The following is a 27,507-nucleotide window of genomic DNA, read 5'->3' on the forward strand; positions in this document are numbered from 1 at the left end:
AATGTCATCTATGGTTTGCTGGTGGTGAAGATTACATTGAGAGGGAGAAAAGAAAGTAATCCTTTATTAATTCTCAATATATACTGGAACCCTGTGAAGCGCTAACTTGATAGTTTTCTCATTCAGGTTTCAAATATATGTGAACAGATAATGGTTGATATGGGCGGGGTTAGCATGATTCTTGCAGGTGAATCAATTGTACAGGATGGCCAAACAATAAAACAAAGTGTACGTAAAATTGCTAGTAGCAGTAGGACATGGCTTGACCTATTTTAGGCATGGTACCTGGTAATCACTAATTGCAATATCACTGGGGACGTGCCAAGTAGATCACTTGGAAAGGTAATATCACATGCTCTCATATTGATGATCTAGTTATATCAAGGCCCCTTTGTGCACATTGTCTAACCTTTAATGTTATTGAAGAAACATCTAGCAATCATAGTATTTTGCTAGCATCTTTTGGTATCATCCTATGTTCTTCCCATCAAGGTTTTCCGACTGACCTGACAGTGCATATTAGAGCTAATCAAATTATCACAACTTTGTAAATACAGTTAAAATAACAATGGATAATTCTACAATTGAAGAAAAGCCTGCAATGCTTTCTCCTTCCCAATGTTTCAATGTTTTCACAACTGTGAACAAGATACTAATGTATTCACTAAAGTAAAGGGTAAAGATAGGAAGGAAAAAGAGAGGCAAACGATGAGAATCCTGCAGCATGCTAATTTACCAGATTGTTTGTATTTACAAGAAATTAAGCGTTCTAAGCAATTATATATTAATTAGCAAACACTGTGCAAATATATGCATAAGCAAAAGGAGGGAGAGTTGGTGTGAAAAATAATTATGACCAATAAATCTGGTAACTTTTGTTCTATGGTAAATGAGAAGCATGAGTCCCAGAGTAATTTACAAACTAACCCTGTACGCGGGGACCTCTGGGCTAGCTACATTAAGAGATTATATGGATCATCATCCACGTGTCTGCCTATGAAACTAGAGGACAGCGCCTGGTTGTTATAATTCAATCCCCAGGAGATTGCGTCAGTGATTAAGGAAGCATCTAATTCTGCAGCCCCCGGGACAAGTGGATACATTAATAAGCTATTGAAGTCTAGCTCAAAGCTATGGTCAGCGGTCCTCCATGAACCTTTTAAGAAACTATTGGAGACCAAATTCCTTCCCCCATCCCGGAATCGAGCAGCGGTTATTCCTATCTACAAAAAAGGTGATAGCACAGATAGTTAGTTACCAACCTAGAACACTGCTCGACCGTGACAGTAACATTTGTGCAGCCATCCCTTCGGGAGACATGGATAACCTCAGCCAAAATACTGAGTAAAACACAAACAGGATTTCGTTAGGGTATTAGTACCCTAAGAAATGGCTAAATCGTAAGCTGACTCCAGGAGATAGCTGCCAGTATTGAAGGAAATCCAGTATAAATGGCCACACTTGATTTCTCACAGGCGTGCAATACTGTTAATAGGTACAACGTGCAGGAAAAATTGAAGAACTCGTCTATTCCTAAATATCTACTCTCTATTCCTATGAAGATACTTGAGAGTACTTCAATACAGGTGAGATTGGACAGGCAGGGGAGCCTAATGGATACCCTGGAGGCATAATGTTGTTTTTCAGCAGAACTGCGTGCTGTCCCTGTGCTTATTCAACCTTTACCTTTCTGATCTTTGCACTCATTAGGAATCAGTGGCTTTCACCCCGATTACACTTGGTGGGCTTGTGACAAGTTGGCTGTCTTATGCAGACAATGTGATTTTCATCAACAAAACACAAATAGGCCTACAACGACGGATCAAAGTCAAAGTAGCATATGTTCGATTTAATGACCTAATCATAAATAATAGGAAACTAACATTATTAGATTACATAAGAATAGTAGAAAGCTGTATGCTTTTACCTGGAGACTTGAAAAAACTATAAATGTCCCCTCTATTTAAATGATATATTTGGGATTCAATATTGATTCACATCTTAATAATAAGCTGCTATTGACTCGGCAAAGAAATAGAGCAATCCAAAATGCAGCTCAACTCAAGTGGATTCTGAAAAGGTACTTGCCGATTTACTACACTCCCAACATTCTAGTCTAAAGATTGTACCCTCGATATTGTATGGACAAGAGGTGAACTCTCTTTCAAGAGAGGTGGAATGGGATGCCTTTGAATCAACTCTGTGAAAAAGGGCCCTAGGTCTTCCCAAATGAGTTCCTATCACAGAAGTGAGATTTGAGCTGGGTTTCTCATCATTGCGAGTCTGGTATCTGCGGAGAGTCTCATCATTAAATACAACTATCTGGGTTTCATCTAATGTATCTCCCTTTTGTGATCTCCAGGCTAACATTAATTTAATGAAGCAATCAAGCCCCATAAATCTCCTCTGTATTTTTGCAGAATACACTTTAGCGGTTGCTTCTTTAATCACAGAAGTGTTGATTTCTAATACGATTAAAACAAAACAAATATTTTTTTAGAAGGATTGGATAGATACAATTGGTTAAATTCGATCTTATGTCTCGTATAACAATCTGGCATGGCAGGAAAAACCACTGGGATCCCCTCCCAAGTATTTATCTAAGTTTCCAAACCCACTTTGGCAGAGGCAATTTCTCCAGTTCAGATCAACCATCATTGTGATGGTAGAAATTGATTTCATTCGATCCAGTAAAAAAATGGCCGCCAAGAGTTGCATACAACACAGAAAAGACAGCACATTGCATTTTTTGCAAGCTACAAGGAACCAACTGTTCACTAGATTTGTGCATGAACTATCATGGATCTCATCTAAAGAATTTTGGGACGGGCTGCAAGTGGCCGTGGCATTTCTCTGACAATTGCCATGGTAACTTTATTTGGTGCTGCTGGGCTGATAGCAGTTAAATAAAAATAATCTCTGTGGCTGCTCCTTTTTATAGTATACATTTGATTATAAGGAGCTGCGATTTACCGTGCATTATTATTAAATGATTTTATTAATTTAATATGTACATTTTAATAGTAACCTTTAGTCTAATACGGAGATGTAACAAGATGTACATTGATCTTTTATGCACTTTTATGCAGTTTTGAATGATTATGCATTGTTGTTAATTGCATTGTCAATGTTGTCAATGGTTTACTTGGCTTAGCCAATTCATGAATGCAATTTAAAAAAAAAAAAAAAAAGTTTATGTCTCCAGAGCACGAATTGCATCCAAGGCAATGCAGAAGAAATGTCTGATGAAAGTGGCTGGAGCTTCTTCAGAAATTGCTTGGTGGACCATGCATGCCACTTTGAATTTTACTTGAGTTTGACTGACAGACAGTGGAAGAGTCCTAAGCAGCCTAGATACACGGTTTTTTTTTTATTATTCAGCTGAACTAGATTAGCCACTTCATCACGAATATGTTGCAAGCTATGGATTTGGTAACGTTGCAGGCCTAGGAAGATAGTGTTGACGTAGTGTAAATGCGGCCATGCCGTCAATATTATAGCTTGAACACAGTGAGGGAAATTCAAGAAAAGAAAAGTTTTATAAATTAAATAACCCCATTTGATGTAAAGCTGATAACTGGGTGTTCAGCTAGATGTTTCCATCAATAAAAATGCCTATACTGTTCACACTGTGTGTAACATCTGAAGGGGGTTCAGGCTGTGTACGCCTGCTTACATTAGCAATACTTTTCATTTTAGCAATTCTAGAAGTAATATTAGAAATTAAAGTGCTGGTTGTAGCAGCAATTGTAGTGTTAGTGATTGGAACTATAGTAGTAGCAGCAGCTGGAGTATCTGCAGATCAGGGACTAGTAACAGAAGTGCTGACACTGCAACCAGTAATCCAGAAAAACCTATTAGACGAATAACACCACTAATAGCATGTTTAATATTATTGGTTATATTAAAAGAATTGCTGCTAATTAGTCGTATTTTTAAGTACCCGAAGAATCTGTATTGCTTGTAGAAATATTAGAGCTAGGATTACTACTAATATTAGTGGTAACAATGGTAGCAACAGTATTGCCAGTAGAGATAGCATTGGATCCAGCGTTAATAGCTCCACCATCAATAGTATGGTCAGAATTATTAAAGCACGTAGTGCCAATCTCAGCAATGGCATTAGTATCAAGAGCATAGCTATTGACAAGTTAGACCAAATTAAAGATGCGTTGGTATCTATAAAATCAAGTAGCAGTTTAAATACATCCTATGTTTAAAATACAACCTAGTTCCAGATTAGGATTGCACGGGGTATCTACAGGCTGGGCACATAGAAAGTTCGGGATGAGCCACATGTGTATTATTTAGGGCCGTTTTCTATTTCTATGGCAGTACACTGGCAGAGCCAACAGTAGTCCAAATAATATCACGTGTTCATATAATGCGGGATACTTTCTGTTTCCATGCACGGAAATGATAGCTGTCTCCAGTACCCAACTCACTGGTTCTCTGTTTGTCATTCTTGAAAGCATGAGGTGCTGAGTTGGCCAGGGACTACCCAGTTTACAAAATTGTCTTACCAAAAGCAAATGGCTGAATGCGATCTTGACATAATATTCGCGGATCACAACACACACCTCAGCAAAACTTTCATTGACGGTCACGTCTCTTTTTATCACAGAATTTTAAACAACTTGTGAAAACAGCACGTACAATTAATGTAGGATTTAACATTTAAATGAGCTTCCCATGATGAACCGTTTGTTATTGTGTGCGGTTTCTTCAGTAGTCACACACTGATAAAACTCGATGGCGCCAAACAAAATGTTAACATAACAACCATGTGCCAACAAGCAAAACAAACCACTTCTCGAACTGAAACGCTGCCAGAGAATGGTCATTAAAAGAGTGCAAGGACAGCAGGAGTGATCCCACCTGGGGCGTGCACACGACTGCATGCCATGTGAGCGCACACTGCCTGCCTGAATATCACTGCACCCAGATGCACAGCATTGGGTCCATCAGTACAGAGGCATAGGCAGGGTAGTGCCTGAGCGGTCAAGGCCCAGCCACGATCTGTAAATTCCCACTCAGCAGCAGAGCTGTGTGGGCATTACAGACGTTAATGTCACTGTGGTGGGCCCAACTACATTAGCTTCAGGCCCCACTTGTTAGACAATCCTGACTATGGGTCTCATTAGGAGGCTGGCGGTCATACAGGCACGGCTGACGCCGGTATTTATTTTTTTCCGGTGCCCAGCAATGGGCATTTACTGGGTCATTACGGCCTTGTCGGACCCAGTATTTGCCCATTCCTGGGTGCCGGAAAAAATTCTTCCCCATTCCCACTGAGGACCATAGGGCTCAATGGGAATGGGGAAGTCGGATGCGTGTATCTGTCATGCTCTGCTCGCAAGTGCCGCTCTGCCCGCCAAGTCAGACCTGGCGGGCAGAGAGGCACCCGCGAGCACAACGCGTAGTTTGCCGGTCTGGGAACTACGGTACCGGCAAGCTTACTGATAGCGTAGTTCCCAGACCGGCAAATTTATGAGGCCCTATGCCTCTGCATCAGTAGACACACATGGGCAGGTAAAAACCTCAGCTGGAAAATTGTATGAAACAGACAACCCCCTTGGATTATCATGCTGGAAGTTAAATTAACATCTCTTAGCAAAGTGCATCGGGAGGCCAAGACCACACGTGTATGATATGCAAAGGTATGGCCTTGACTCACAGCAAAATATTGCTCTGGCAATGCAGGGTTGTTGGACAGAGCTGCACTGCCTTCTTGTTTTTTCTGCATAAACATACATCGATTCTTAATCCAACTATGGGGAGGGCAGGAAAAAATGGAAACACCAGAGCTCTCAAAGACATGATACTGGCTGATCCAGATATCAGTGTAAAGCGATTTAAATGGCACGGTAACATTACAGATGCATAACTGCACACCTTCAGTGCATTTATTCCAATGCATTCCCATACATTGATTTCCTTGTTAGCAGGCTGAACCACTGCCTGCATGTCTTGCATAATGCATAAGCCTTCCAGGGAGGCCAGAAAGGCATAAATGAATGCTTAGCAGAGCTAAGGGGATTATAATGTTCCAGGGTGAAATAACAAGGAAGGCATGATTCTGAAAAATCGAAAAGAAATATTGAAAGTGTTCAGCTGACTGATTACAGTGTTTGCCTTTTTAGGGGAAATACAGTACCGTTGACATGGCAGTAACTACACAGTATCAATCAGACGGACTATGCCACGGTATCTATGTGCAAGACATGTTTTCTATAGGCTGACAGCCTTCAGGTGCAGCTGGCGTCCCCTACTTCATTCAGCCTGGAAGCCCGAGTTAAAGGTCTAAGTGAGTAAAGGGTGGTTAACGTGAGCTAAAGGCTATAATCAGCTCATTTATCCTGCACCTAAGGCTATAAGCACTTTGACCACCCATGAGGCAATGTCTGCACTTCACATGCAATGTGGTGAAGAAAGGCAAACGCATACCCATTCAAACATGGCCAAAAAGAAAGGGCGAAAGATGGAATTAGTTTGAGACATTAGGGGGAGGAGCAGACAGCCACATGATAAGGCAGAGATCAGGCAGTGCAGAGCCACAGAATTACACCCCTGGTCAGTGTCCGCCTTCCGACCTACCTGGGTGAGCAAGACACACCAACTGTGTGATAATGAGTATTTCAGAATGCGTGTTATCAGCTCGCGCCAGAGTACATGTCCCTAGGCAACGCCAGGGGTGCTGTACAACACCCATCATTCAGGCCTTGGCGGGCTTTAGTGCTATTATAATATCGTCGAAAAAAACGACATATCAAGATAAACAATGGAAATGCTCTCGACTCAACCAGAGCGTGCAGAGATTTTAATGTGGCATATGACCGAGGGTTGTCGGCAGAAAACACAGCCCACGTGACTGAGGGCGAGCGCAGCACTTGAGAGAGAGCTGGGAGAAGCACGTGGAGATGAGAGAGTGCAGCGGCAACACGTAGGGTGGGGTTCAGTGCCAAAAAGAGTAATAGCTGATGCAGACCACGCCAGCCAACTGCGACCAGCATTCCGGAGATCATTTGCATCTGGGAAGGCAATACAGTCAATTCAGCGAGGAGAGCAAATGGGCGACTGCAATGTCAGAGATCGTGAGTCGAACGTTGGCTATGAGGCAGGAGAGCCCCAGCTATTGTTTAGGCTTGTATTTTTTAGCATTGTTCTCAGTGGAACAGACAACTCCAATGATATAATGAAGCAATAGAACTCGACCAGGGGGTATTACTGAACTGGTAATGCCCTCGGGTCCAAAGTTACAAGCCTGAGCAAAGTGGTCTTGGAGCTCCAGGGGAATTAACAGACCGCTAATGCACCCTTCTGAGGGTTCATTGATATTAGTACCCCGGCAAGTCGTACCGGGGTACTAAAAGCATTTTTTTTCTCGAGCTGAGAAACAAAATTTCTCAACTCGAGAAATAAAAAGCAACAAAAATGGCTGACAGGGATCGGGCAGAAGGGACTATACATAATCCGTTCTCGATTTCCAAAGCGGCCATTGAAATGAATGGGAAAAAATAAACAAAATGGGCACCATGAAAACGGGAGAAGGGACTACACATAGTCCCGGGAGAAGGGACTACACATAGTCCCTTCTCCCTTTGCGTGCCGGCTAATCACATCCCAGAGATGTTCCGGGAGCAGTACTGATTCCAGCCCAGTGAGGAACAATGCATCAGAATGTAAATGGGGTGGGGGAGAGGGCCTTACATATGTGTAAAAGTAGGGTGGGGTGGGGGCAAGGGGTTGTGGGGAGTGCACTTACCTGATTCCCTTTGAGGGAAGATGGAGACCTCCCGCTCCAAGGAGGCTTGGAGCAGGGACTTTCCATGTGTGGTAAGGACCCTGTTTCAATCCTGCTCAGTGGATGGGAGGGCGCAACACATCGTATGCCGTGTACTAATTGGTGTTAATGTAATGATATGTGTAACAAGGTAATGTCTTTCACTTGAAAAGCAGGACGTTTCCTTGATTTTTCAAATCATTTAAAGAAAAAACATCTTTGACAAGTATAGAATATAGGTCGGGATGGGAAGTATACCAATAGCAAAACTTCTTGAATGACGAGAGTCATCACTTTTTCTGTGCCTGGTGGGCAGTTGAAGGGGGTCATGGACTTACTAAAGGAAGGAGAGGTTCATGCTTTAACTCCACTCTGGGTTTTAGAAAAATATATCAATTGCACTTTAGAATTTGTAAACTACTCCAGTGTGAAATTTCAGACGGAGACATGTTGCAATAACTACAACAATTAACCCACAGCATTTGTTTTCCTTGTGTTTTGTGAAGCGTATGTTTTACATGTTTTATATATTGTGGTTTGATTTTTATGTAAATTGATCATTTTAGGAGCTTTGACTCTACAGATTTAATAATAGAAATACCTTTTAATGTGATTTTTTTGATATATATATTTGGTTTTTCTTGCCCTGCCGTTGTGGTGTAGACGCCTGTTTTACGTATCTTCTTTTTGAATATCACAAATCTCATCCATGTGGTAAGAAGGGTGTGATCCCCTAAACATGGCATATGCCGTTTGAGAATATTTTAACTCCACTCTCTGCAGACCATATTGGATTTCATTCCACTTTGTCCTGTGTGTGTCTGTGTCTGTGATTGTGTGTGTGTGTGTGTGTGTGTGTGTGTGTATGCATGTGCGTGCACTTAAAAGGGTTCTACAAGGTACAATTCATTTGACTGCCATTGGCCAAGGGATAGCTCTATGCCAGTTACTTAGTGTTCCTTGAGGTCACTGCAGTTTGGGGAGCCCACAGTGAGTGATAGCCACCTCACCCTCACCATAATTAAGAGACACATATGGGACAAAATTCCGGGAAAGCTACTATTACGGCCTTTGTTAGTTGTAAGTAAGACTCCACATTGGAGGAGGACATTTTGAGATGCTTATAACCTTCATCAACATGCAACAAATCTGCATGAAACGTTCCAAATAATATGCATCCAATACTCTTCACACTTTCTTTTTCCGTTTCATTGCCAAGAAGCTGGCCTCTATCCCCAAAAGCTGAAGATTGTTTTTGCTTGTGTCATGCATAACTGTCCATTGTCATATCTTGACTCATGGGAATTTTCAGAGAGCCATGGGGTCAAATTTCAGTCCCTATCTGTAAACTCCCCATTCACAAATTTATTCAGGCTTTACAGGATTGCCTATTTGAAGAATGGCGTGTAATTTTCCAGCCCTCTGAAATCCAATAACTCTCCTTAGAGTAGAGAATATATGCGAAGGTTTCATCACTGACTGGAACCCTCAGACCTAGCTCGAAACCACAGACCATATCTTTAGGGATAGTGATATAGAGCAAACCCACCATGACCTCTGTCATTAAATGTCCTCTGCTCAATGCCACCCCAGATGGTGGACCAGATACATGGAGCTATTGGTAGCCTGAAATCTTGGCAAGGGTACCGGGGGTTGTGACTATTCCCCATCAAAGTAGCCATTGGGTATAGCTAAAGGCATCCACAGTAACTACTTCTGGAGGCATGCTATTTCATTTAACTTTTTTTTTTACATGCAATGAAGCAAACGTTGGTTAAAGAGTTTTTTTTGTTGTGTTGCGCTTCAACCATTACTAAAGGAAGCATAACTGTAACACCATCATACACTACTCCTGACGCCACACTTGCATCAGAAATGGAAAATACAGGTGCACATTCTACACAGGACATGAGGAAGTAAAAAGGAACAATTTGAGTACATCAGAATGGGGTACGTTTTGATTTAACATGAAGGTAACACAAAACAACGCCAAATGGACTATTAAGATCATTTTCAAAAGAGGACTTTTCATGTCATTGAGCACAGTGCAAGATGTTTTGAGCAGGTCATGGATGTGGATAAATTATGGAATAATAACAGGCAAATGTGTGGGCTTTTGTGGCTTTGGTAGCAATCATGTTATACAATTGACAGATAATCCACAGAACAATCTGGAAAAAATGTTATTTTTACAGGCTATTTGTAACATGACCACTGATGTTTAAAAATAAATGACATCACAACTGAAGTGTAATCAGATATTACGCTTCAGTGGTGGCGTCACAATGCCTTGTGCTTGATTCAGCACAGATCAGGACATCAGCTGTCACTGCTGCACTGACACGCTTTTCTAATTTCGTGCTTGTGAAATAGTTTTCTGTGAAAGTTTACACACAGTAATTGATAAGGAACTGTTTATGATAAGTTGTTTAATTTGTAAACTCCTTGAATTTAACATGCAAGCGAGACTCAAGAAGGTTTTACTCTTTTTAAAGCAAAAAATGAAAACGTTTTAAAATTATTTTTATCTAACTGCTAAAACTATTTTTCTGCAACACCTTACAATCTGCATGCTAGATTTTTTCAAATCCAAACAAATTCTACATGAATTACATGGGACAACGAATAGAAGATGTCTTACAATAGATTAAGAATGAGGCCATGTAGTAACAGAGATCACAGTGTGTGTCCATGTATTATAAGGAACAAAATACACTGTGCTGTACTTGAAAATGATTTTTGCAAGTCACCTCAGAGTTCCATGACTGTATAAATGAACTCAGCTTTTGGCTTAGCTCCTCTATTTGGTCACGGAATTCCTCAATGACTTGCAATATCCTTATATCGTACAGTTAAGAATACTTTATCCCATATATAATGCATGCATTTCCATGTCTTAATTTGTCTTTTACAATGCTTTAATCGTTACATTGTATGCTACTGGACAATGACTCGCTCTAAATCATTTGCTATTGATTTAGTATCAAAATATAAGGAATGATTCTTCTGCCCTAATGCTATCATAAACTCTGCAATTCCACATCTTAATATGTCTTCAAAATTGTGTAATCTTCGCTTGAGGTAAATCTACTTCCATGTTTGCATTTGCAAAAGGAAGGATCAGTACAGCATTCTTCATCTAAAACTATGTATCACCCATTACATGTAATGATGAGAATATCTTTATGGTGATTGCTGATTGGACATTCATTAACAAGCACATTAAGGAGGATCACTCAGGTGTGTGTGCTGACACCATGAATCTATGAGTTGGGGCACCTGCATGGTTTAGAGTGGATTGTCTAATGTGTGACATGGTTTTCAAAGCTTAGCCGGTATTAATTTAAAATCAAGTCGTTTCTTGGTCATCTTTTTTCTTTTTCTTGAGGTTTCATTACAGACCTCAAACTATCAAGTGGACTGTGATGTCATAGCCTTTTTTCTGGTGCTCGGGTAAGATTTGACAATCGTTATTTGTCATTTAAAAATGGTACTTTTTACAAATGCTATCATACAAAGAATGTCCACAATATGATGACATAGCATACAGCAATTATGAAAACTCATTATACGAATAGCAATGTAGCAAATGCTGTAATCTCAAATACATTTTAAAAAGTTACCAAATCTCTATTCATTGTAAAAAAAAATATGCAATATGCATTAGAGGTAAAACAACATCTTGCCTTGATATATTAACGCAAATGCACCATCACGTTGAATGCATCAAATATCAATGGCAGATATATTTGAACACACTTACGATGGCAAGAAAAGTTTCCTATCCATAAATGTTCATTAGAAGATTTTAGTAGATTCCTTTATAAAATTCAAGGTTCCAGAATCTAGTAAAAATATACCCAAGGCACAGTAAAAGCCATCAAATAAAAGGGTACATGCCAAATTGCTGCCAGTTTGTACGGTTAACGGTTTATGAAATTTGACCTGTGGAATTCATTTTGAATCCTATTCCCTAGATTTAAACTAAGTGCATCCATAATTACCAATCATTCAAATCAACATTTAACAAGCAGACCCACCAGCACAGAAGAGAGCAGGGAGAAAGGGAATTGTATTATTTATCATTCACATTTTTCCTATCCATTTAACTTGAATCAGCTTTTCAGACATCAGTATCACAATCAGTTTGTATCTAGTACTCTGCAACAATTCCTTCCTCAGGGATTGTGGGATCTTTCATTATTAGCCACTTTTGAATAATAAGCAAAGTTTGCAAAACACACTTTTAAGTCTGTCGTGGTTTATTTGGAACTAAACGTAGAATCAAAATGTGACCCTATTAGAGAAATCTGAGGAATAGCATCATATTCTTAAATGAAAACTAACTTTCTTGAATAACGCTTTAGTTTGTGACAACAACCTAAGCACGTGTAGCAGATTGGGTGGACCTTGATAACAAATCAGGCATACTTTATCTGTTTGGATAACTGTTTTGGTGTGTTAGAGGTGTTATAATATGAGTATACTTTCAACCAAGTTGTTCTTGTTGGGTCTCCCCATTTCTTCCTCTTTTGTATCTTCCATCTGTTATCCAACAATATATTTAACACCCATGGGCAATATCACATTCCCTTTATTGATGGATCGGGAAAAGAGTATCCAGTTGCGTCGGTTCTAGCATCTTCATTCCTCTGGTAGAGACTTCTATTCAATATTATCTTAAATTGTTCAATCATGATCAACAGCTGATTAAATCTCATCATCACAATATTTGGGTATCAAGTACATTACTTAATTTTAGCTATAATAATTAGTTCTTCCCACTTGATGCACTGAACTTTAGTGCAGTTCAATTAGAACACATATTACATTTAAATAATACTTACATTGGAGACAGGAGACAGTGTACTGAGAGCACAACAGCAGGAGGATATGTATCCACTAGTAAATAGAATATTGTTGAGCGCAGTGCTAGATGTGTTCACCTCTATTCCTTGTTAAATATATTATATACCTCATAACTAAGTGGTGAATGTGGTTTGGAATGTGACCATAAACTATAAAATGAGACAGACCAGTAAACAGACTGTTAATGCAAAATCTGGATGTGCCAAGCATGCAATGCGCATTGCAGAATCTTTCTTTTAGCAGGTTTCTTTGCATGTTTATTCACTAAAGATATTTCATAATTAATGTAACTTGATCATTTGGCAAGGTTCTTCATGAACCTATATAGAAGGTTTAGCAAAATGTTCATGAGTGTATTTATTGTTGTTCTACAAATTCATATTTAATTTGTCCCCAAATTTCAAAAATATTCCTTTATGCGAGAGAATTGTAGAATTCGTATTATACTGGTGATATTAGTGACTAAATAGACAAATCTATACGTAAATGATGTCCTACAACGTGAAGCTTTTAATAATGCCATTATGGTCTATATCAGGGTTGTACAACTCTGGGCCTCAAGTACCTGAATCCTGATGGGTTTCCAGGATATCCCTCATTAATATTCTTGATGAAAAATGTGCTTACATTTAGAATCATGTTATGCACATTTCCCTCATGAATATTAATGAGGAGTATCCTGAAAACCCGGCATGGATCCGGCCCTCGAAACCTGGAGTTGGACAACACATGTCTATATGAACACTAAAGCAGTGCTTGCAGGATATGTAGATAATGTATACAATAGAAGTTGAAGAATCAAAGATGTCATTTGAAAGTAAATACCTCAAGATGAGTCAATGTGAAGAAGGTGGTTGCTCTGGAGGAGGGGATGATTAATATATGTAGTGATACAGACATGGTTTATTCGTAGGAATAGAGATTTTGATATCAACTGGTCACAATGTAGCCCATTATATTTAACATAAAAGCCTTGTACTCTGAGATAAACCCACATATTATTGTTGTTAAACCCAGCCAAATATTGAATAAACATATGTTGTTGCTGATAACCAACTTCAAACGTTTTGTTTGAATAAATGGTGCATGTTCACTCGAAAAATAGGCTAGAGAACAACAAAAGTGGCTTTGCTTATGACAAAGAAAATCAAGAAAAAATAGTGCAGGACTTGTGGTATTTCACATTTTAGTATCCCTAAGGTGACTGGTATTTTGCATAGTTCACACATGAGTGGGCCTGTGTCTTAAATAGCCCTGCATCTGGGATAGCCTCCAGCCAATATATATGCCAGTATTTGTTGTAGATATGTTATGTGTCTCTCCTTTTCTCACACTTGCTCTCTCTTCTCTACTCGTGTTTCTCTATTCCTCTCCCTTTCACTCTCCAGCTGTCTCTCACTTTCTTTCTCTCACCTTCCCTCTTTTCTCCACATGCCCCCACACCATATGCATCCTTAATCTAGTGCCAATGCCTTTTTATTTGTGGCATTAAAATCATTACATTAGTTGTAAGGAGGGCATGAAGGATAGCTACCACAGGATTCTGCAATTAGTGGTTGCAGTAGAAGCATTAAGGACGCAAAAGTAATGTTTCCTTCTCTTTGCATTTTGTTTCTTTCTACCTATATCGTTTGAATAGGCACCCATAATAGGACATTGGTTTCAAGTGGCCGTCATATTGTAACATTGAGTAGAACATTTACTGGTGAGTAGCCATTGATAATGGGAAGTTGCTTTCAAAGTGTTAAAGTCATTATAATCTGTCTACCATCTAACTGTATTAATCTCCTGCTTTAAACTCACCCGATATCCACCCATTGTCTGGATGCAATAAGTATGGCCAAGGGGGAAAGTGGAGGAATGCAAGAGGGACAGGAAGTGAGAAAAAGGAGGAACAAAATGTTAATTTTGTTAGAATAAATGGATGATATGTATAGTGAGTGACAACATGGCTGTCTTTTTAAAGAAGTGTAAGAACAATATGTATAAATGTATCAATACAATGGGCCTCATTACAAGTTTGCCGGTCTGATAACAACGGTACCGGTAAGCTTGCGGGTGCCTACCCGCCCGCCAGGTCTGATCTGGCGGGGGTACCGGCACCCGCAAGCAGACACTACCAGTAGCACCAGCAACATTCTGAATGGTGCCGGTGCTACCGGCCACCATATTCCCATATAGGGCTATAGGGCTCAAATGGAAATGGGGAGTAAAAGATTCCGGCCCCTGGCAATGGGGAAATACAGGGTCCACCAGGGTTTTAATGGCCCTGTATTTCCCCATTGCCAGGGGCCTGAAAAATGTGCAAGTTTGGCGGCAGCCTGCCGGTTTTACCGGCAAGGCTATTGCCAAACGTATAATGAGGTCCAATGTTTTTGTTTGATTCAGGTTTGTATGCAGAGCAGACACCATTGCTATAGTGCTGCCCATGTAATAGAAACATGTGGAATTTATTTTATTGTTTTATTTTGTGTGATGCTTTAAAACAAACCTTACATACAAAATATATACAAATATGCAAAACTAGAAGCAAGATACAAAACAAATGCATTACAGCATGTTGCAGTTATCAGGGGAAACATGATCAAGTTTCAAACTAAAAAGACAATTCAGAAAAGCGCCAATTCAGAATTACCAAAGTACAAGAACCTACTTTCAGGAGGGTAATTATCTGATAGTCACCAATGTTAGAACAATCTGATTACCTAATAAAATGGTGTTGCAAAAATCTATAGAAGACAAAGAACCCGATTGTATACAAAGCTGTTAAAATAGTTGGATCTTCATTAAAATTCATACAATGGTAACAAGGTTTCAATTTGCACTGGGCCATGGCAAAACTGACACAGGCAATCAACTCTATCTTTACTATTTCTGAATCCTAAAGCCTTGTGAATCATGAAGTGAGTATGAATAAACCTCATAAAAGCAGTGGTCGAAGTGGGCGGGAGCGGTTGGGAGCGGTGCTCCTCTACTTCTTTTAATTAAGTTTTACCATTCCTATACTTTTATTTTAAAAAGAAACCGTTCTGGGACGGTTTCGTTTTAAAATAAAAGTGTAGGAAGCAGTTGAAACTTGCACTTTCAGTGCAGTGCACTGAACATTCCCTTAAACTGCAGGCACATGCATTTGGGGGTTTATATTGTGCATGGGAGGGGGTGTGTCGATGGGGTTTGCGGAGAGCGGTGCAGACCAGTAGGGAACATAGCTCCACTACTTCTTTTTGTACACTTCGACCACTGCATAAAAGTGGTTCTCCATTTCGGGTTTGGGAATTCCCTGAGATAGTTAGATATAACCCCTAACCTTTTTTCCTTAAGGGCAACCTCCCAAAATATAACCTTAGGCTGATCGTTTTGCAAGGGTCCAATCATAAAACCTCAGCTTTCTTTTTTTCACCTTTAAAATATTCCTCATAATGGTTATGGATGTAAGAACCCATGATAAAAACTCACACCTTTACATTTTATAGTAAAATCATTTACCGCTTTGATTAATTTCTGAGTCACCCATGTTGCAAATCAAAATACAACAATTGACAAAGGGTGGCTTCTAAATCTTTGCATACATTAGTAACAACCTCCATTGTATCAAGTCCTTTAAGGACACTAATCCAAGTACAAATCAAATGTTTGTGGTTGGAACACAATTGGGAAGAGCCAAAAGTGATGTCCAAAATATACTGTGAAACCTGTTTAACAACTGACAACTCCCTAATTGATGGATTTCTAACCCAATACTGTGCAAGAAACCATCTTTACCATGTAGAAATGAATTACCTGAAAATAGAAAAGCAAACCTTGCTTGACTTTGATTTGTTTCATCTGGAGTGAAAACAGTACTTTCTTCGGTTCATCTCAAGTGACCCACTTCATTGTCATGTCTAATAAAAAAGGAAAGACCTACATACATCAAATGTTTTCAAATTTAATTATATCAAGTTCCTTACAACTGGATACACCTATTTTGATGTTGAAAACGTTATAATTTCTGACATTTCAGCATGTTTAGCTTAGTTCTTATTAGAACTATAAGATTGAAATGTGTCAATTGTTTGTTGAAGTCATATGGTGTGAAGTCCAAAATATCCAATATCATCTGTGTATATGAGCCAATTGAATCTAATTTGGCCCAGATAGGGTGTCATATATACATAAATAAATTAAACATTGAGGGAGGCAAAACACATCCCTTTCTTAGCCCACAATATGGTTTTATTGCTGACAGCATACTACCACTACTGTACTATCTGAACTGGATTTTAATATTTGGAAAAAAGACAAGGAGTATGTTCAACAGGTCATCTGGTGTCCCCCAACTCACACATTTCTTCCACAGAAAAGAGTCATTCATGCAGTCAAATGCAGCCGACAAATGTGTGCAGGCTGCATACAATGGCAAAGCCAGCTTCCGCCAGGCCTGTCCCTGTAAACAAGACATGACAAGCCTGTTCAAGGAAGTCCCAATGTGTCTCTTGAAACTAGTTTGAACCATCTTAGTATTTAGTACTTTAGTTTCTAACCCTCTAATTATTTCAAATGTGAGGTGTCTAATAACTTACTGACATCTAGTAATGCAAGGGCTCTATAATGCCCAGGATTGTACCCATATCCTTTATTAAAGCTAGGTACAATAAATGATAGACACCAAGAGGTAAGAATTGAGATGTCATTATCTGGTGAAACAGAATAGTTAATATTGATAGCCAAGCTGTAGGTTGAGCCTTTCGGTGCATTGTTAAATAACCCATGCGGCCCTTTCACTTGCAAAGTCTTGGAATTATTTCTAAGACCCTGGGTGCAGATGATACCCTTGCACCTGTAAGGATATTTGGCGTGTTACAGTACAGAGTACAGCACTACTACACAGGTAGCAAACAGCACAGATTACAGCACTACTACACAGGTAGCAATTTTTTTCGCAGCACCACCACAAGGGTGCGGTGCATTGCTATATGTGTTACCAGATTAACAAGGAAAGACAGGCTATTCAGTCAAAAACGATTTTAACATATAAGATGCAAATCTATTTTTACAGTTAAAAGCACACGTGCTCATTTAAAAATGCACACTATTTTTCACCTGAAATGCCTATGGTGCGAGAGACACATTTGAAAATTAACAGCTAACCTATTAACCATTAACCTGACTAATAAAACCTTATTTAACATAACCCACTAATAAAATGTGTTCTCCACTGCAGAATTAGGCATACTCTGAAAGCCATTTAAATGTGTGTGCAGATTTTTTTTCTTCTCTTCTCTGCCTGCTTCTCCGTGTTTTTGTGCACAGTAACTGCAGGAAGAAGGAAGTCAGATTTGCAACAATTGCAAATGCATAAGCGAAGCTATTGTTGAGAGTAGGAGGATGAGAGATGATGGATTTCATTGGGACACGTCATACAGAGGGCTGAGATGAAAGTTTTAGTGGGCAGTATCAGGGAAAAAGACAGGCAGACATTTTTCTGCACTACTGGGGAGAAGACCTGGCTGTGGGACTCCTGACTGAATGCAGATTCCTGCGTCCTGCTACAGTCAAGATTTGGCAGAGCTGGGAGGAAGACCTTTTCCTGGTTGGAGGCATTCCTATCTGCAAAAGCTGAGAATTCCAGGCAATGACCCCGGTTTGAAAAGGAAAGGCGATCCTTTTACTGGGGTTAATCTTCAAGGGAACCACATTCCGAAGGAGAACAGCTGAAGAAAACTCTGAACAGATAAGGTAATTACATAAGCGTGGGAGCCGTGTGTGCACGAAAATATGCAGTCAGTGTAGGAAAGGGGATTCCTGTGCGTGTCTTAATCAAATACCAATGTTGCAATTTGAGTTCTGTTCTCCGCCACGCTCTTTGCAGTGTGTCATAGACAATGCTTTTACTGTACCATTTTATTTATTTCTGTAAAGAATGAGATCGTGTTTAAATGCAACTTTTATAATACAGAAAAATATTTGAAAACAGACGGGTGGTGTATTTACTATTTACCATTACAATGCCGATGATGTGGGGAGATTTTTAAACAGTGCAATGGTCATTTTAAGACAGATGTGTGCATGTCAGAATCAGTATGAATAATTGTGAGTGACTGTAGCATAGCTTGTTGGAGGTACATGAGCCAACGGGAAGAGAGACTCTCTGAACATAGCTCCCTACCGTATATAAGGTAGTGGAAATTACCACAAGACTACCATATATAGCTCTCTGTCGTAAATAAGTCAGTGAGTTTGCCCATGGTGGCACACCAACACTATCACTGAAAAATGTGGTATTCCTAAAATGTAGGTCTGAGGTCTCTCTAGTGATCACACGAAAAATCTAAGCAAAGATAAGGGATTCTGGACATTGGGGCCACAAATAAAACAAGGGAATTATGCTCACCAAAATACCACCAACCACGTATACCAAATATGCAGGTCTGGGTGCTGAAATAATGCATGTCCATTTTATTATTGTTGCACATGGCCAAATCTGAATACAAAGAGTGATTATTGCTAAGTTATTTTTCGGCGGTAATAAAATACCGTCAGGCCCCAAATCTCCACAAAATACCCTACACACCCCAAAGTACTTACCATGATCGCAGATTACATAGCTCATCATAGTATTTAATTCAATTTAATTCAGAAATCAGGTTCAATTTGAGGGACTTTTGTTTGACCATTTCACTGTTGATAAGAGCCCGCTATTCGCTGATTGTCTCTGGGTGATTACATTTTAACATAGATTCACTCATGAAGTGTAAAATGTCTGCTGGTATTTAGACAATTTGTATATCTAGGTTTAAGAACCCTTGTAGTTTTACAATTTCATTCTGGCACAAACTCCCCTCAGTGGAATAATGACTAATAATTATAGTGAATGGAAGTGGGCAGTAGAGGGGAAGAATTGGCAAGTGTACAGTTGAAGATGAAAGTGGCAACCACAGAGAAATTATGCCTGAACAACCCCCAGTAAAGGGAGTATGGAATGAATGTGTGCTTAAGTGTAGCACACATGTTGAACTTGGTAGAACGTAAAAGGTGTGTTCATTATGACTATGAAATGATGTAGCCTTTCCAGTAGAATGTATCTTAACTGGATCTCCATAACCTTTCAGGAAATTTAGAACTAAAAGAAGATAAATGGTTTGCATGCCTTTTGAAAAAGGAAACCACTGGTATTACCTTGGTTCCAGAAACCTCTTTGAGATGGAAAGAATGTCGATATAGCTATTGTTGTAACTGTAGTGTGGGCAGGGTGTCCTTCCCACACTACAAATGCAATGGCCTGCTGTGAATGAATAGTGAAATACTGAGCTGGACAAAGTTCTTCAGGGCCAGTCTTACTCACCAGTTTTGCTGCACTCAGAGCCATTCATGTCTTCCAATGGTGCAGGACTGGTAGGCGAAGAGCCTGAGCATATCTCCCAGTGCCGGGGTGAAGCCTGTGCCATATCATCACTGCCATTAGCTTCCTCGCATTCAGAGACTGAGGAGATAGAAAAGGAGGAGGGAGTTGTTAAAAATCTGTGAGCAATGCCAACGCTCACCATTTACCATCCCACCACTGATGAAAGAAGGCCCATCAATGACTATCTCAATGGCAGAAGATGACATTATGTCCATTTTCATCATTTCATGTGAGAGAAATGGTACTCATTGCCAGTGCTCAACAAGTGTTATGAACTGAGCCATGTCATTCTTGATGTGCTGATAAAGGTTGAATGCAATGAATGGCCCACATGTTAGGCATCCTCCATTACCATACGCATTGAAGTCCAGATGTTTCAGCATATATGGCACTGAAGTCCACAAATGTTCGACTGGCGATCATTGTATTTGTATGATAGTACCTCGACAGTAAGTGAAATAGTAAAGAAAGAGCAGGCAGCAACATGGCAGAAGCAGGACATCAGATGGGTCAGTTTGTTCAGCCCTCCAAAGAGCTGCAGATCTAAGTAGAGTTTAATTACATTTGAGGGACAAGTGGAGCATCTAATTAAAAAACTAAGGCCACTGATGGCACTGATGATAATAACGGTTCAGGTGGTAATAAGGTAAGTCGTAGGTTAAATATGCCCTTGGGGAACTTGATGTGTGCAGGGAACATGTTCAATAACAATAGACATGGAGATTGTCTTTAGCACTCAACACTTTCTGTATTGCCACTGAGTGCTGACATAATACGTGTATAATCATTCTGATATTCCTGCTACCAACACGTTTCCTCAAGTGTTGGATTCAAAGTATCACTCATATAGTGTTTAGATGTGTAGGTACCAACTGTGTACGTTTCAAGGTGCCTTGTACATATCACACATACATATAGGACTCACCTTAACATTGACTCATGTACAGTCACTTCCTAAGAAAGACATTTCTTTGTGTGACCAGTTGGTCTCCAGACAGCCTGTGGATTTAGTAAACAGATGTAGTGGGGGTGTAGCATGCTTCATGAACCGCTCCCGCACCACCATATCAAACACCACTCTTAATATCCAAGACAACAGGAATGGTAGAATTCACAATTCCTTTGCAGACCCCTAGCTGTCTCAGAGGACCACTGAAGGTGTTATTATTGTACGTGCTCACAATCTGCAGCGGGAGGATCCCCAAGGAAGCCTACAACTACCAAAGAAGATGTATGTATATAAAAAGGCTTCCCAAAGGTGATCATACTGTGGGCAATGTGTGATCCTGAATAGCAGTGACCTGAAGGACTGACAAGCTGTGCAGCCATTCAAAGAGCAGCACACGGGCGCCATTTGAGGAGTGGTGCTGCATGCGCCCGAGGAGCCCATCAAAGCTCCTGCAGGAGTGCTAACCGTGACCTCAGATTTACTGCACCATCTGTGGCCCCACGGAAGCAGAGGTACAGGCAGCGTATATATCATGGTGGGGGTGGCTCAGTGAGTCAGCTAGGCGGTGAGCGAAGATAGGTAGCTTGTTTGTGCTACCTGCTTGGAGACCTTTGAAAGACATATTACTACTGGGACAAAAGGTGACGTCACCCAGCGGGCACGTTCGGAGTCTGCTGCATGATCAGGAATGTTGCTCAGTGATGGGCGCTCCACAGCATCAGGAACTAATGTCAGTGATTGAGTCAAGAGTGCAACATGAGGAGTGAGCACATTGTTTTGGACCCAGCTTCGGGAAGTGAAAGTAGTGAACCATTTTGAATACTGGTTTAGCTGCCTATGATCATCGCAGTTCCCCTCTTTTGGAGAAACAAAAGCCAGGAATGTTCTGGTTGCTGAAGTGTTGCGTACTGCTGGAGGAAGAAAGGAAACTAAACCAGTCTAGTCAGCTGGTCATTTGGATTGATTTTGCTGGGTCCGTGTTCCGGAAAAATATGTCTCCCTTGACCTTGCATTCTGCTTGCCTCTGTGAGGGACAGAGACTCGCTCTTTAATACGGCGTTGTGCTTTAACGCGGGAGTCTCTGTGCCTAGGAGTGAAGCTAAAGGCACGACGATCTAATCTGCTTTGTGAGCTTAGAGTGCACAGAGCAGAATAGAACACCAAGCCCTTAGTTCCACACCGAGGGACAGAGATCTGTCGTTAAAGTACATGTGTGTTGTTTCAGCAGTGCAGGGCAGAGTTAGAGTACTCTGCTCACCCCTGCAGTGCAACAACGCACAACTGTGCTTTAGAAGGGGAGTCTCTGTCCCTCTGAGCAAAGCAAAGGGCCCAGCATCTATCAACTCACTCACTGGGCGAGGCATGGCTTCTGATGCCTGTTGCGCTCTGGCTTGGTGAAGTGTTAGCACGCAACTTGAAATATTAGCAAATGCTGCTCACTTCAAAGTGGGATACCTGCCTCACCATCACCCCCATCTTCATTCTGGGGACAGAGGACATTCCATGCTCATTGTACTCCTTCTGCATTTTCTTCTTTCTCTGTAATTTATCTATTTTACTTGCTTTGACTTTCTGGATTTCACTTAATTTCCATTGTTTCTTGCCTGACTTTCTCTTTCTGAATCCTTTTTTCATCCATCTCCCATGAAAACCCTGCCTTTTTCTTTGCTTCTTTCATCGGCTCCCACTCTTTCCATTCCCCATGATTTAACTGATGTCTCTCTGTCTCCCTGCCTCTCTAGATAGCTTGTCATGGTAATGCACTTGCTGTGGAATGATGTGTGCAACCAGGGGCTCCATCTGCCTAAAAGACTGGCAGAGAGGAATGCAAGAGAGGAAAACATGGAGAGAGGGGGGGAAGAAAGGAAAGAGAGTAAGGTATTGATATTGATATTGCATTTCTATTGCGCTCATACACAGGTCTTTCAGAGCGACACAAGGCAAGGGAGGGGAACAGGGGAGAAAAAACAACAAATTTACCCGGCCCAGTGGCATTCAGAACGTGCAAGTGCATGTGGGAGGAGGAGGGGAAAAGTGCGAGGAAGGGGGAAAATGGAAAGTGCAAAGCAAAAGGAGAATAGAACAAATAATAATAAATAAATAAATAAATAATAAAAGCAACCAAAAATGGTAGACCAGAATTTAAGGCAGCAGACGGGGTAGGTCAGATAAGTGCAGGAAGAAAAAAAAGGGGGGGCTGTATGTGTACAGATACAGACCCCAGAGAAAGAGGTGGCCCGGAGGGAGTGCGGTAGGATGGTAGAGTGAGCAGGAACCTGGTCCCAGAGGACAGAGAGTGCAAGGTGCAGAGTGCCAAGAGAGAACAGATCAGCAGATGAGGGGGGGGTAAGGCAGATGCAAAGAGGAAGGTCTTGAGGTGCTTCTGGAACTGCAGATGGTTCTCCACAACATTTAGAGTGGCAGGGAGGCTGTTCCAGAGGGAGGCGCCAGGGCGAGACATTAGACCCCTGGGGAACCCCACAGGTAGAGAGGGAGACAGATGATAGGAAGGACCCCAATATGACCTCGGAGGGTCAATCAGAGAGGAAAGATGTCGGCCAGAGCCTGATTGGTGATACCCAGGTTATGCCGGAGACATTTGAGCAGGATGATATAGTTGACCATGTCAAAGGCAAGGAGAGGTCAAGTAGGATGAGGACAGATGAAATGTTAGAATCAAGGTTGGAGAGCAAACCTTCACGGATGTTCAGGAGAGCAGTTTCTGTACTTCTGGAAGCTCTGAAGCCAGATTGGTGGTCATGGAGACAGAATGCAGGTTAAGCTGGGAGATGGCCAGCATTTCCAGGAGTTTGCCCAGAAAGGTAGGGTTAGAGATAGAAATGAGAGTAGAGCCAGAAGGGAGGGTTCGGGGACAGAAAGAATGTGGGTAACTGGGAGTGGGAAGAGGCAAGCAAGGAAGTAAGAATGATGGAGAGATTGCAGAGTAATATGTGGAGAGAGGAGGGGGGTGAGGTGGAGAGCAACTGAGAGAGTGTGTGATGCAAGGAGAAAAGGGAAGCAAAATACAGCATTTGAGGGATGGAGAGATGTTGGCAAAGTAGAGGGGGTAACAAGAGGGAAATGTTTAAGGGAGAGTGGATAGAGAGTAGGCAAATAGAGGGCACAGGGATATAGGAAGGAGGAGTGGGATTGGAGGGTAAAGGAATTCAAGTGTGGCGGGACGATGCAGGGAGTGTGTAGATACGCAAAGTGGCCCTTCCTGGTGCAGGACCTTTGCTGCAGACATTTACACACAGACACAGAGTTTCAAATGATATAAAACATGAAAATATTCAATATCCCCACAGGGGCCCCAAGGTTCTGGGAAGTTATTTGCAACCCTCCAACCAGTGCAGCAGAACTGCATGCCCTCTTAAGCACCAGGCCTCTCTGAGGTCCTCCTTCTAACGAGGGTGAGAAAACGGCAACTGATCATTAAGTCTGATGATCAGAGATTATTTTCGGCTTTTCAGGGACAGCATCAGGGCCTTTCAAAAATGTCAGTTGAAATGAGCCTAGGGCCTCAGAGGTGCTCTTGAGAAGCTACCCCATATTGTCAGTCTTCTGACACAGAAACATGGTCCTTTAATTTGGAAATTGAATGTGTGCTTTGTAGCACGTCCATTGCATGCTGACTTTGCTGGCACCATTATGCTACCACTTCCCTCAGGCTTCTTGCAGTATCCAGCAATCTTCAAATCACCTTGTTGCATTTCTTACTCTGGTTTCCTCTGCATTATCACTCTGCTGTCAAAGAATGATTAATAGCTTTTCAATTGGCATTTAGGGTTTTCGCCACCCCACTGGCTGACTGTCCATGCTACTCTGCAGCAATTAGCTCCCCTCGCTGCATTCTTTTGACTTCATGTATTTATTTTCATTTCAATTTAAGCACCCTCCTGGTGCTTTGGAGAATTTTACAATTGCTTTTATTCTTTTGGTGCATATATTTGGCAATGTTGTCCAATCTAGCAGTATGTTTTTTCCTCAGATACTATAGACAAGGATTATTTTTGGATTATGAAGAGTGTCTGCCTGTCTAATGATGTCATGGCTGGGGTTGGACAGGGGCAGTTGGGGCAAACTGCCTCGACTGCATGATTGCCCTATAGTGAGATTGTGCAGGGTTCAACTGTCAGCCATGCCGCCTATTGAACTCTGCCCTCCTCCAGACTTCACCCTCCACCGCGCGGACTTGCAGAATCCACCAGTAAATTGTTCCCATTTCAAAAACTGAATGTTGCCCATTATGAAGATATGTTTATGTGGTCCATTGAAAGCGACGTCCGAGGTCTTAACAACCAGTTCAGCAGCAGGGGGTGGCCCGGCTTGTCACTTGAGATAATGATCTCTCAAAATTACCAGAATTTTTAGAGTTTGAGCCTCTCCAACAAGCTAGCATGTACTACCACAGTTAACTGCAGTGAATTGGTTGTGTTATCAGCTACCTGGGGCCAGGAAGAAGGCTCCTCATGCTGCAGTGAGATACTCCATGGAGATGTGTGATCTGATGGGTCTGCCCAGACTATTTATATTGCAGAATGCTGCATACCTTAGCCAAGCAGACCTCTGCCAAGCACAACAAAGAGTGTATACTCTTGAGAGCATTTAAAAGGAGACAGAAGCACAAGCAGATTGTATGCACCTGTAGAGAAGGAGCCAAGTACCCCACCTCAACCACCTCACCCATATTGTCTATATGTTGGGAACCAGAGTGTGAGACATGTGCAGTACCACTGAAAATACAGATACCGAAGAGAATCCTGGAAGCAAGGTTCCCATTGAGAAAACCATACCTGCATACATGACAGTATGATGGCCATTTGAATGGCATCCCAGAAGAGACAGAGCAAATGTCCGGAAGAACAGAATGGTACCGTCACACACAAAGCTGTACTTAGAAGAGATGCAGAGACAAGAGAATGAAGATATTCCATAAGGCATCAAGAAAGTATCAAAGATATTTGACATCTTGGGCTCAAGATGAAGAGGCTTATGCTACAGAAATGTTGAAGATATCAAGTCATTTTGCACGTGTACATTTGCAAAGAAACGCAAGCAGATGAAGTATTCATGAGGCTAGCTATGTAGTGAATAGGTTGTGGCATGCGCAAATGTATACATATATAGGAGCAAGTAAAGAGTGGATGATTCCACTACATGTTATAGCAGTGCTAGACCAGAGAAGGAAGGCCTTTCCAGTGTGTGGCAGTTGAAAAATCAATTGAGTTACAGAAGCAGATCTCAGAAAGGCAAGGCTGGATGAGCCCCAAGAAGGCAAGGTCTTATTGGACTGGGATGAATTAGTTAAAAATCGTGTGAAAGAATGAAACTCCTGTTCAGAATACATGGATAAAAACAAGGAAGATGTCAGAGGCCTATTAAAAAATAGTATTTTAAATGCACCAGATCTCAAATTTGTGGTCTTCAGTCCTGTGGAAGGATGAAGTTGGACAAACATAACAAACCACACCTACTCATGAAGGCAGAGCGTGCCTTCACTCCCCTGAATTATTCAGAGCAAAGAACATTTCCAAGGACAAGTTCAAAGCCCTAATTGACAGCCGACAACCGAGGTGATGATAGATGACATGCTAATTGGTGGGAAGCTATGGTTATGACCAGCTCACCAGCACATGGAAGTTAAGCCTGAGTGCTGCTAACATAGGTGGAAAAGTACTGACGGATGTAAGAGTGCCAATCAATTGTAGGTTGCCGCGTAATTAAGGGCCCTACAGTTTGTGTAACCAATGGGACGTCATGGATTCAGTGACATTTATAGTTACCTGTTTGAGGGGAGGGCTTAGTTGTCCCACCTGATGTTTAGGAGCCTATTATTTTTTTTAGTCTAGTATGGAACGTATACTTAGATGTTCCCTTAGAACCAATCACTCGCTTCAATAGGTTTTTGTAGTTTGCCACGTAGGATGACGTTAGTAAATACATAGGTTAACGTCATCATGATGAGTTTTTACTATAAGTAAAATGTTTTTGCTGAAGCAAATTGAGAGACCATGCGGTGAGACGTCCATTGATGTCCGTTGTACTCCCTGTTTTAGATAATTGATATTAAAATAGTCAACCTTTTTGCCAACTACCCGATTGGTTTTGATTATTGATGTTTGAGTAACTTCTGGATACCCATTAATCACATAGAATTGCTACCTCTTCTTAAAGGGCTTGGTCGTGTCCACTAGTTCACATCCTTCATTTTTTAATAAGTATTCAGAGAAGATTTTCTACAAAGTGAGCCTAAGAACAATGAACTTCAAGCACCTTCAAAGCTATTGGTGCCCATTGTAACCAGAGGTTCTTAACAGGTTTGGATTACATGGTTCCATGTCATTTCATCACCATAATTTTCAAAGCCTGGCATTTCAACGTGGAAATGTTCATCAAATTCTTTTAAAATTGTTTTTGGGGGTGCAAACCCCATCTCTGCCACCTATTTTACCTATTCCCTAACCCCCAAACCCTTATCTGCCCTTTCCCAACTCCCTAAAAACTTTGATGAACATTAGT

The 27,507-nt window shown here is 41.0% G+C and overlaps 1 protein-coding gene across 7 annotated transcripts in view; it reads right to left on the reverse strand.

The window, feature by feature from the left end:
- Positions 1-27,507, reverse strand: part of KHDRBS2 (KH RNA binding domain containing, signal transduction associated 2) — a 2,055,883-nt gene that overhangs the window by 1,858,981 nt on the left and 169,395 nt on the right. For 5 of the 7 annotated variants that reach the window (XR_011260414.1, XR_011260412.1, XR_011260413.1 and 2 more), the window contains exon 2: positions 19,977-20,114. The exons of the other annotated variants lie outside the window; for them this stretch is intronic. Coding sequence is in view for 1 of the 5 variants with exons in the window: in XM_069606187.1 (XP_069462288.1) it covers positions 19,977-20,114 (138 nt within the window). In the remaining 4 variants the exon portion in view is untranslated. The remainder of the gene's footprint in view (positions 1-19,976; positions 20,115-27,507) is intronic. 7 annotated transcript variants of the gene reach the window in all.

This window comes from Ambystoma mexicanum, chromosome 4p, assembly GCF_040938575.1.
Source record: "Ambystoma mexicanum isolate Mex_15411 chromosome 4p, UKY_AmexF1_1, whole genome shotgun sequence".
NCBI classification, from domain to species: Eukaryota; Metazoa; Chordata; class Amphibia; order Caudata; family Ambystomatidae; genus Ambystoma; species Ambystoma mexicanum.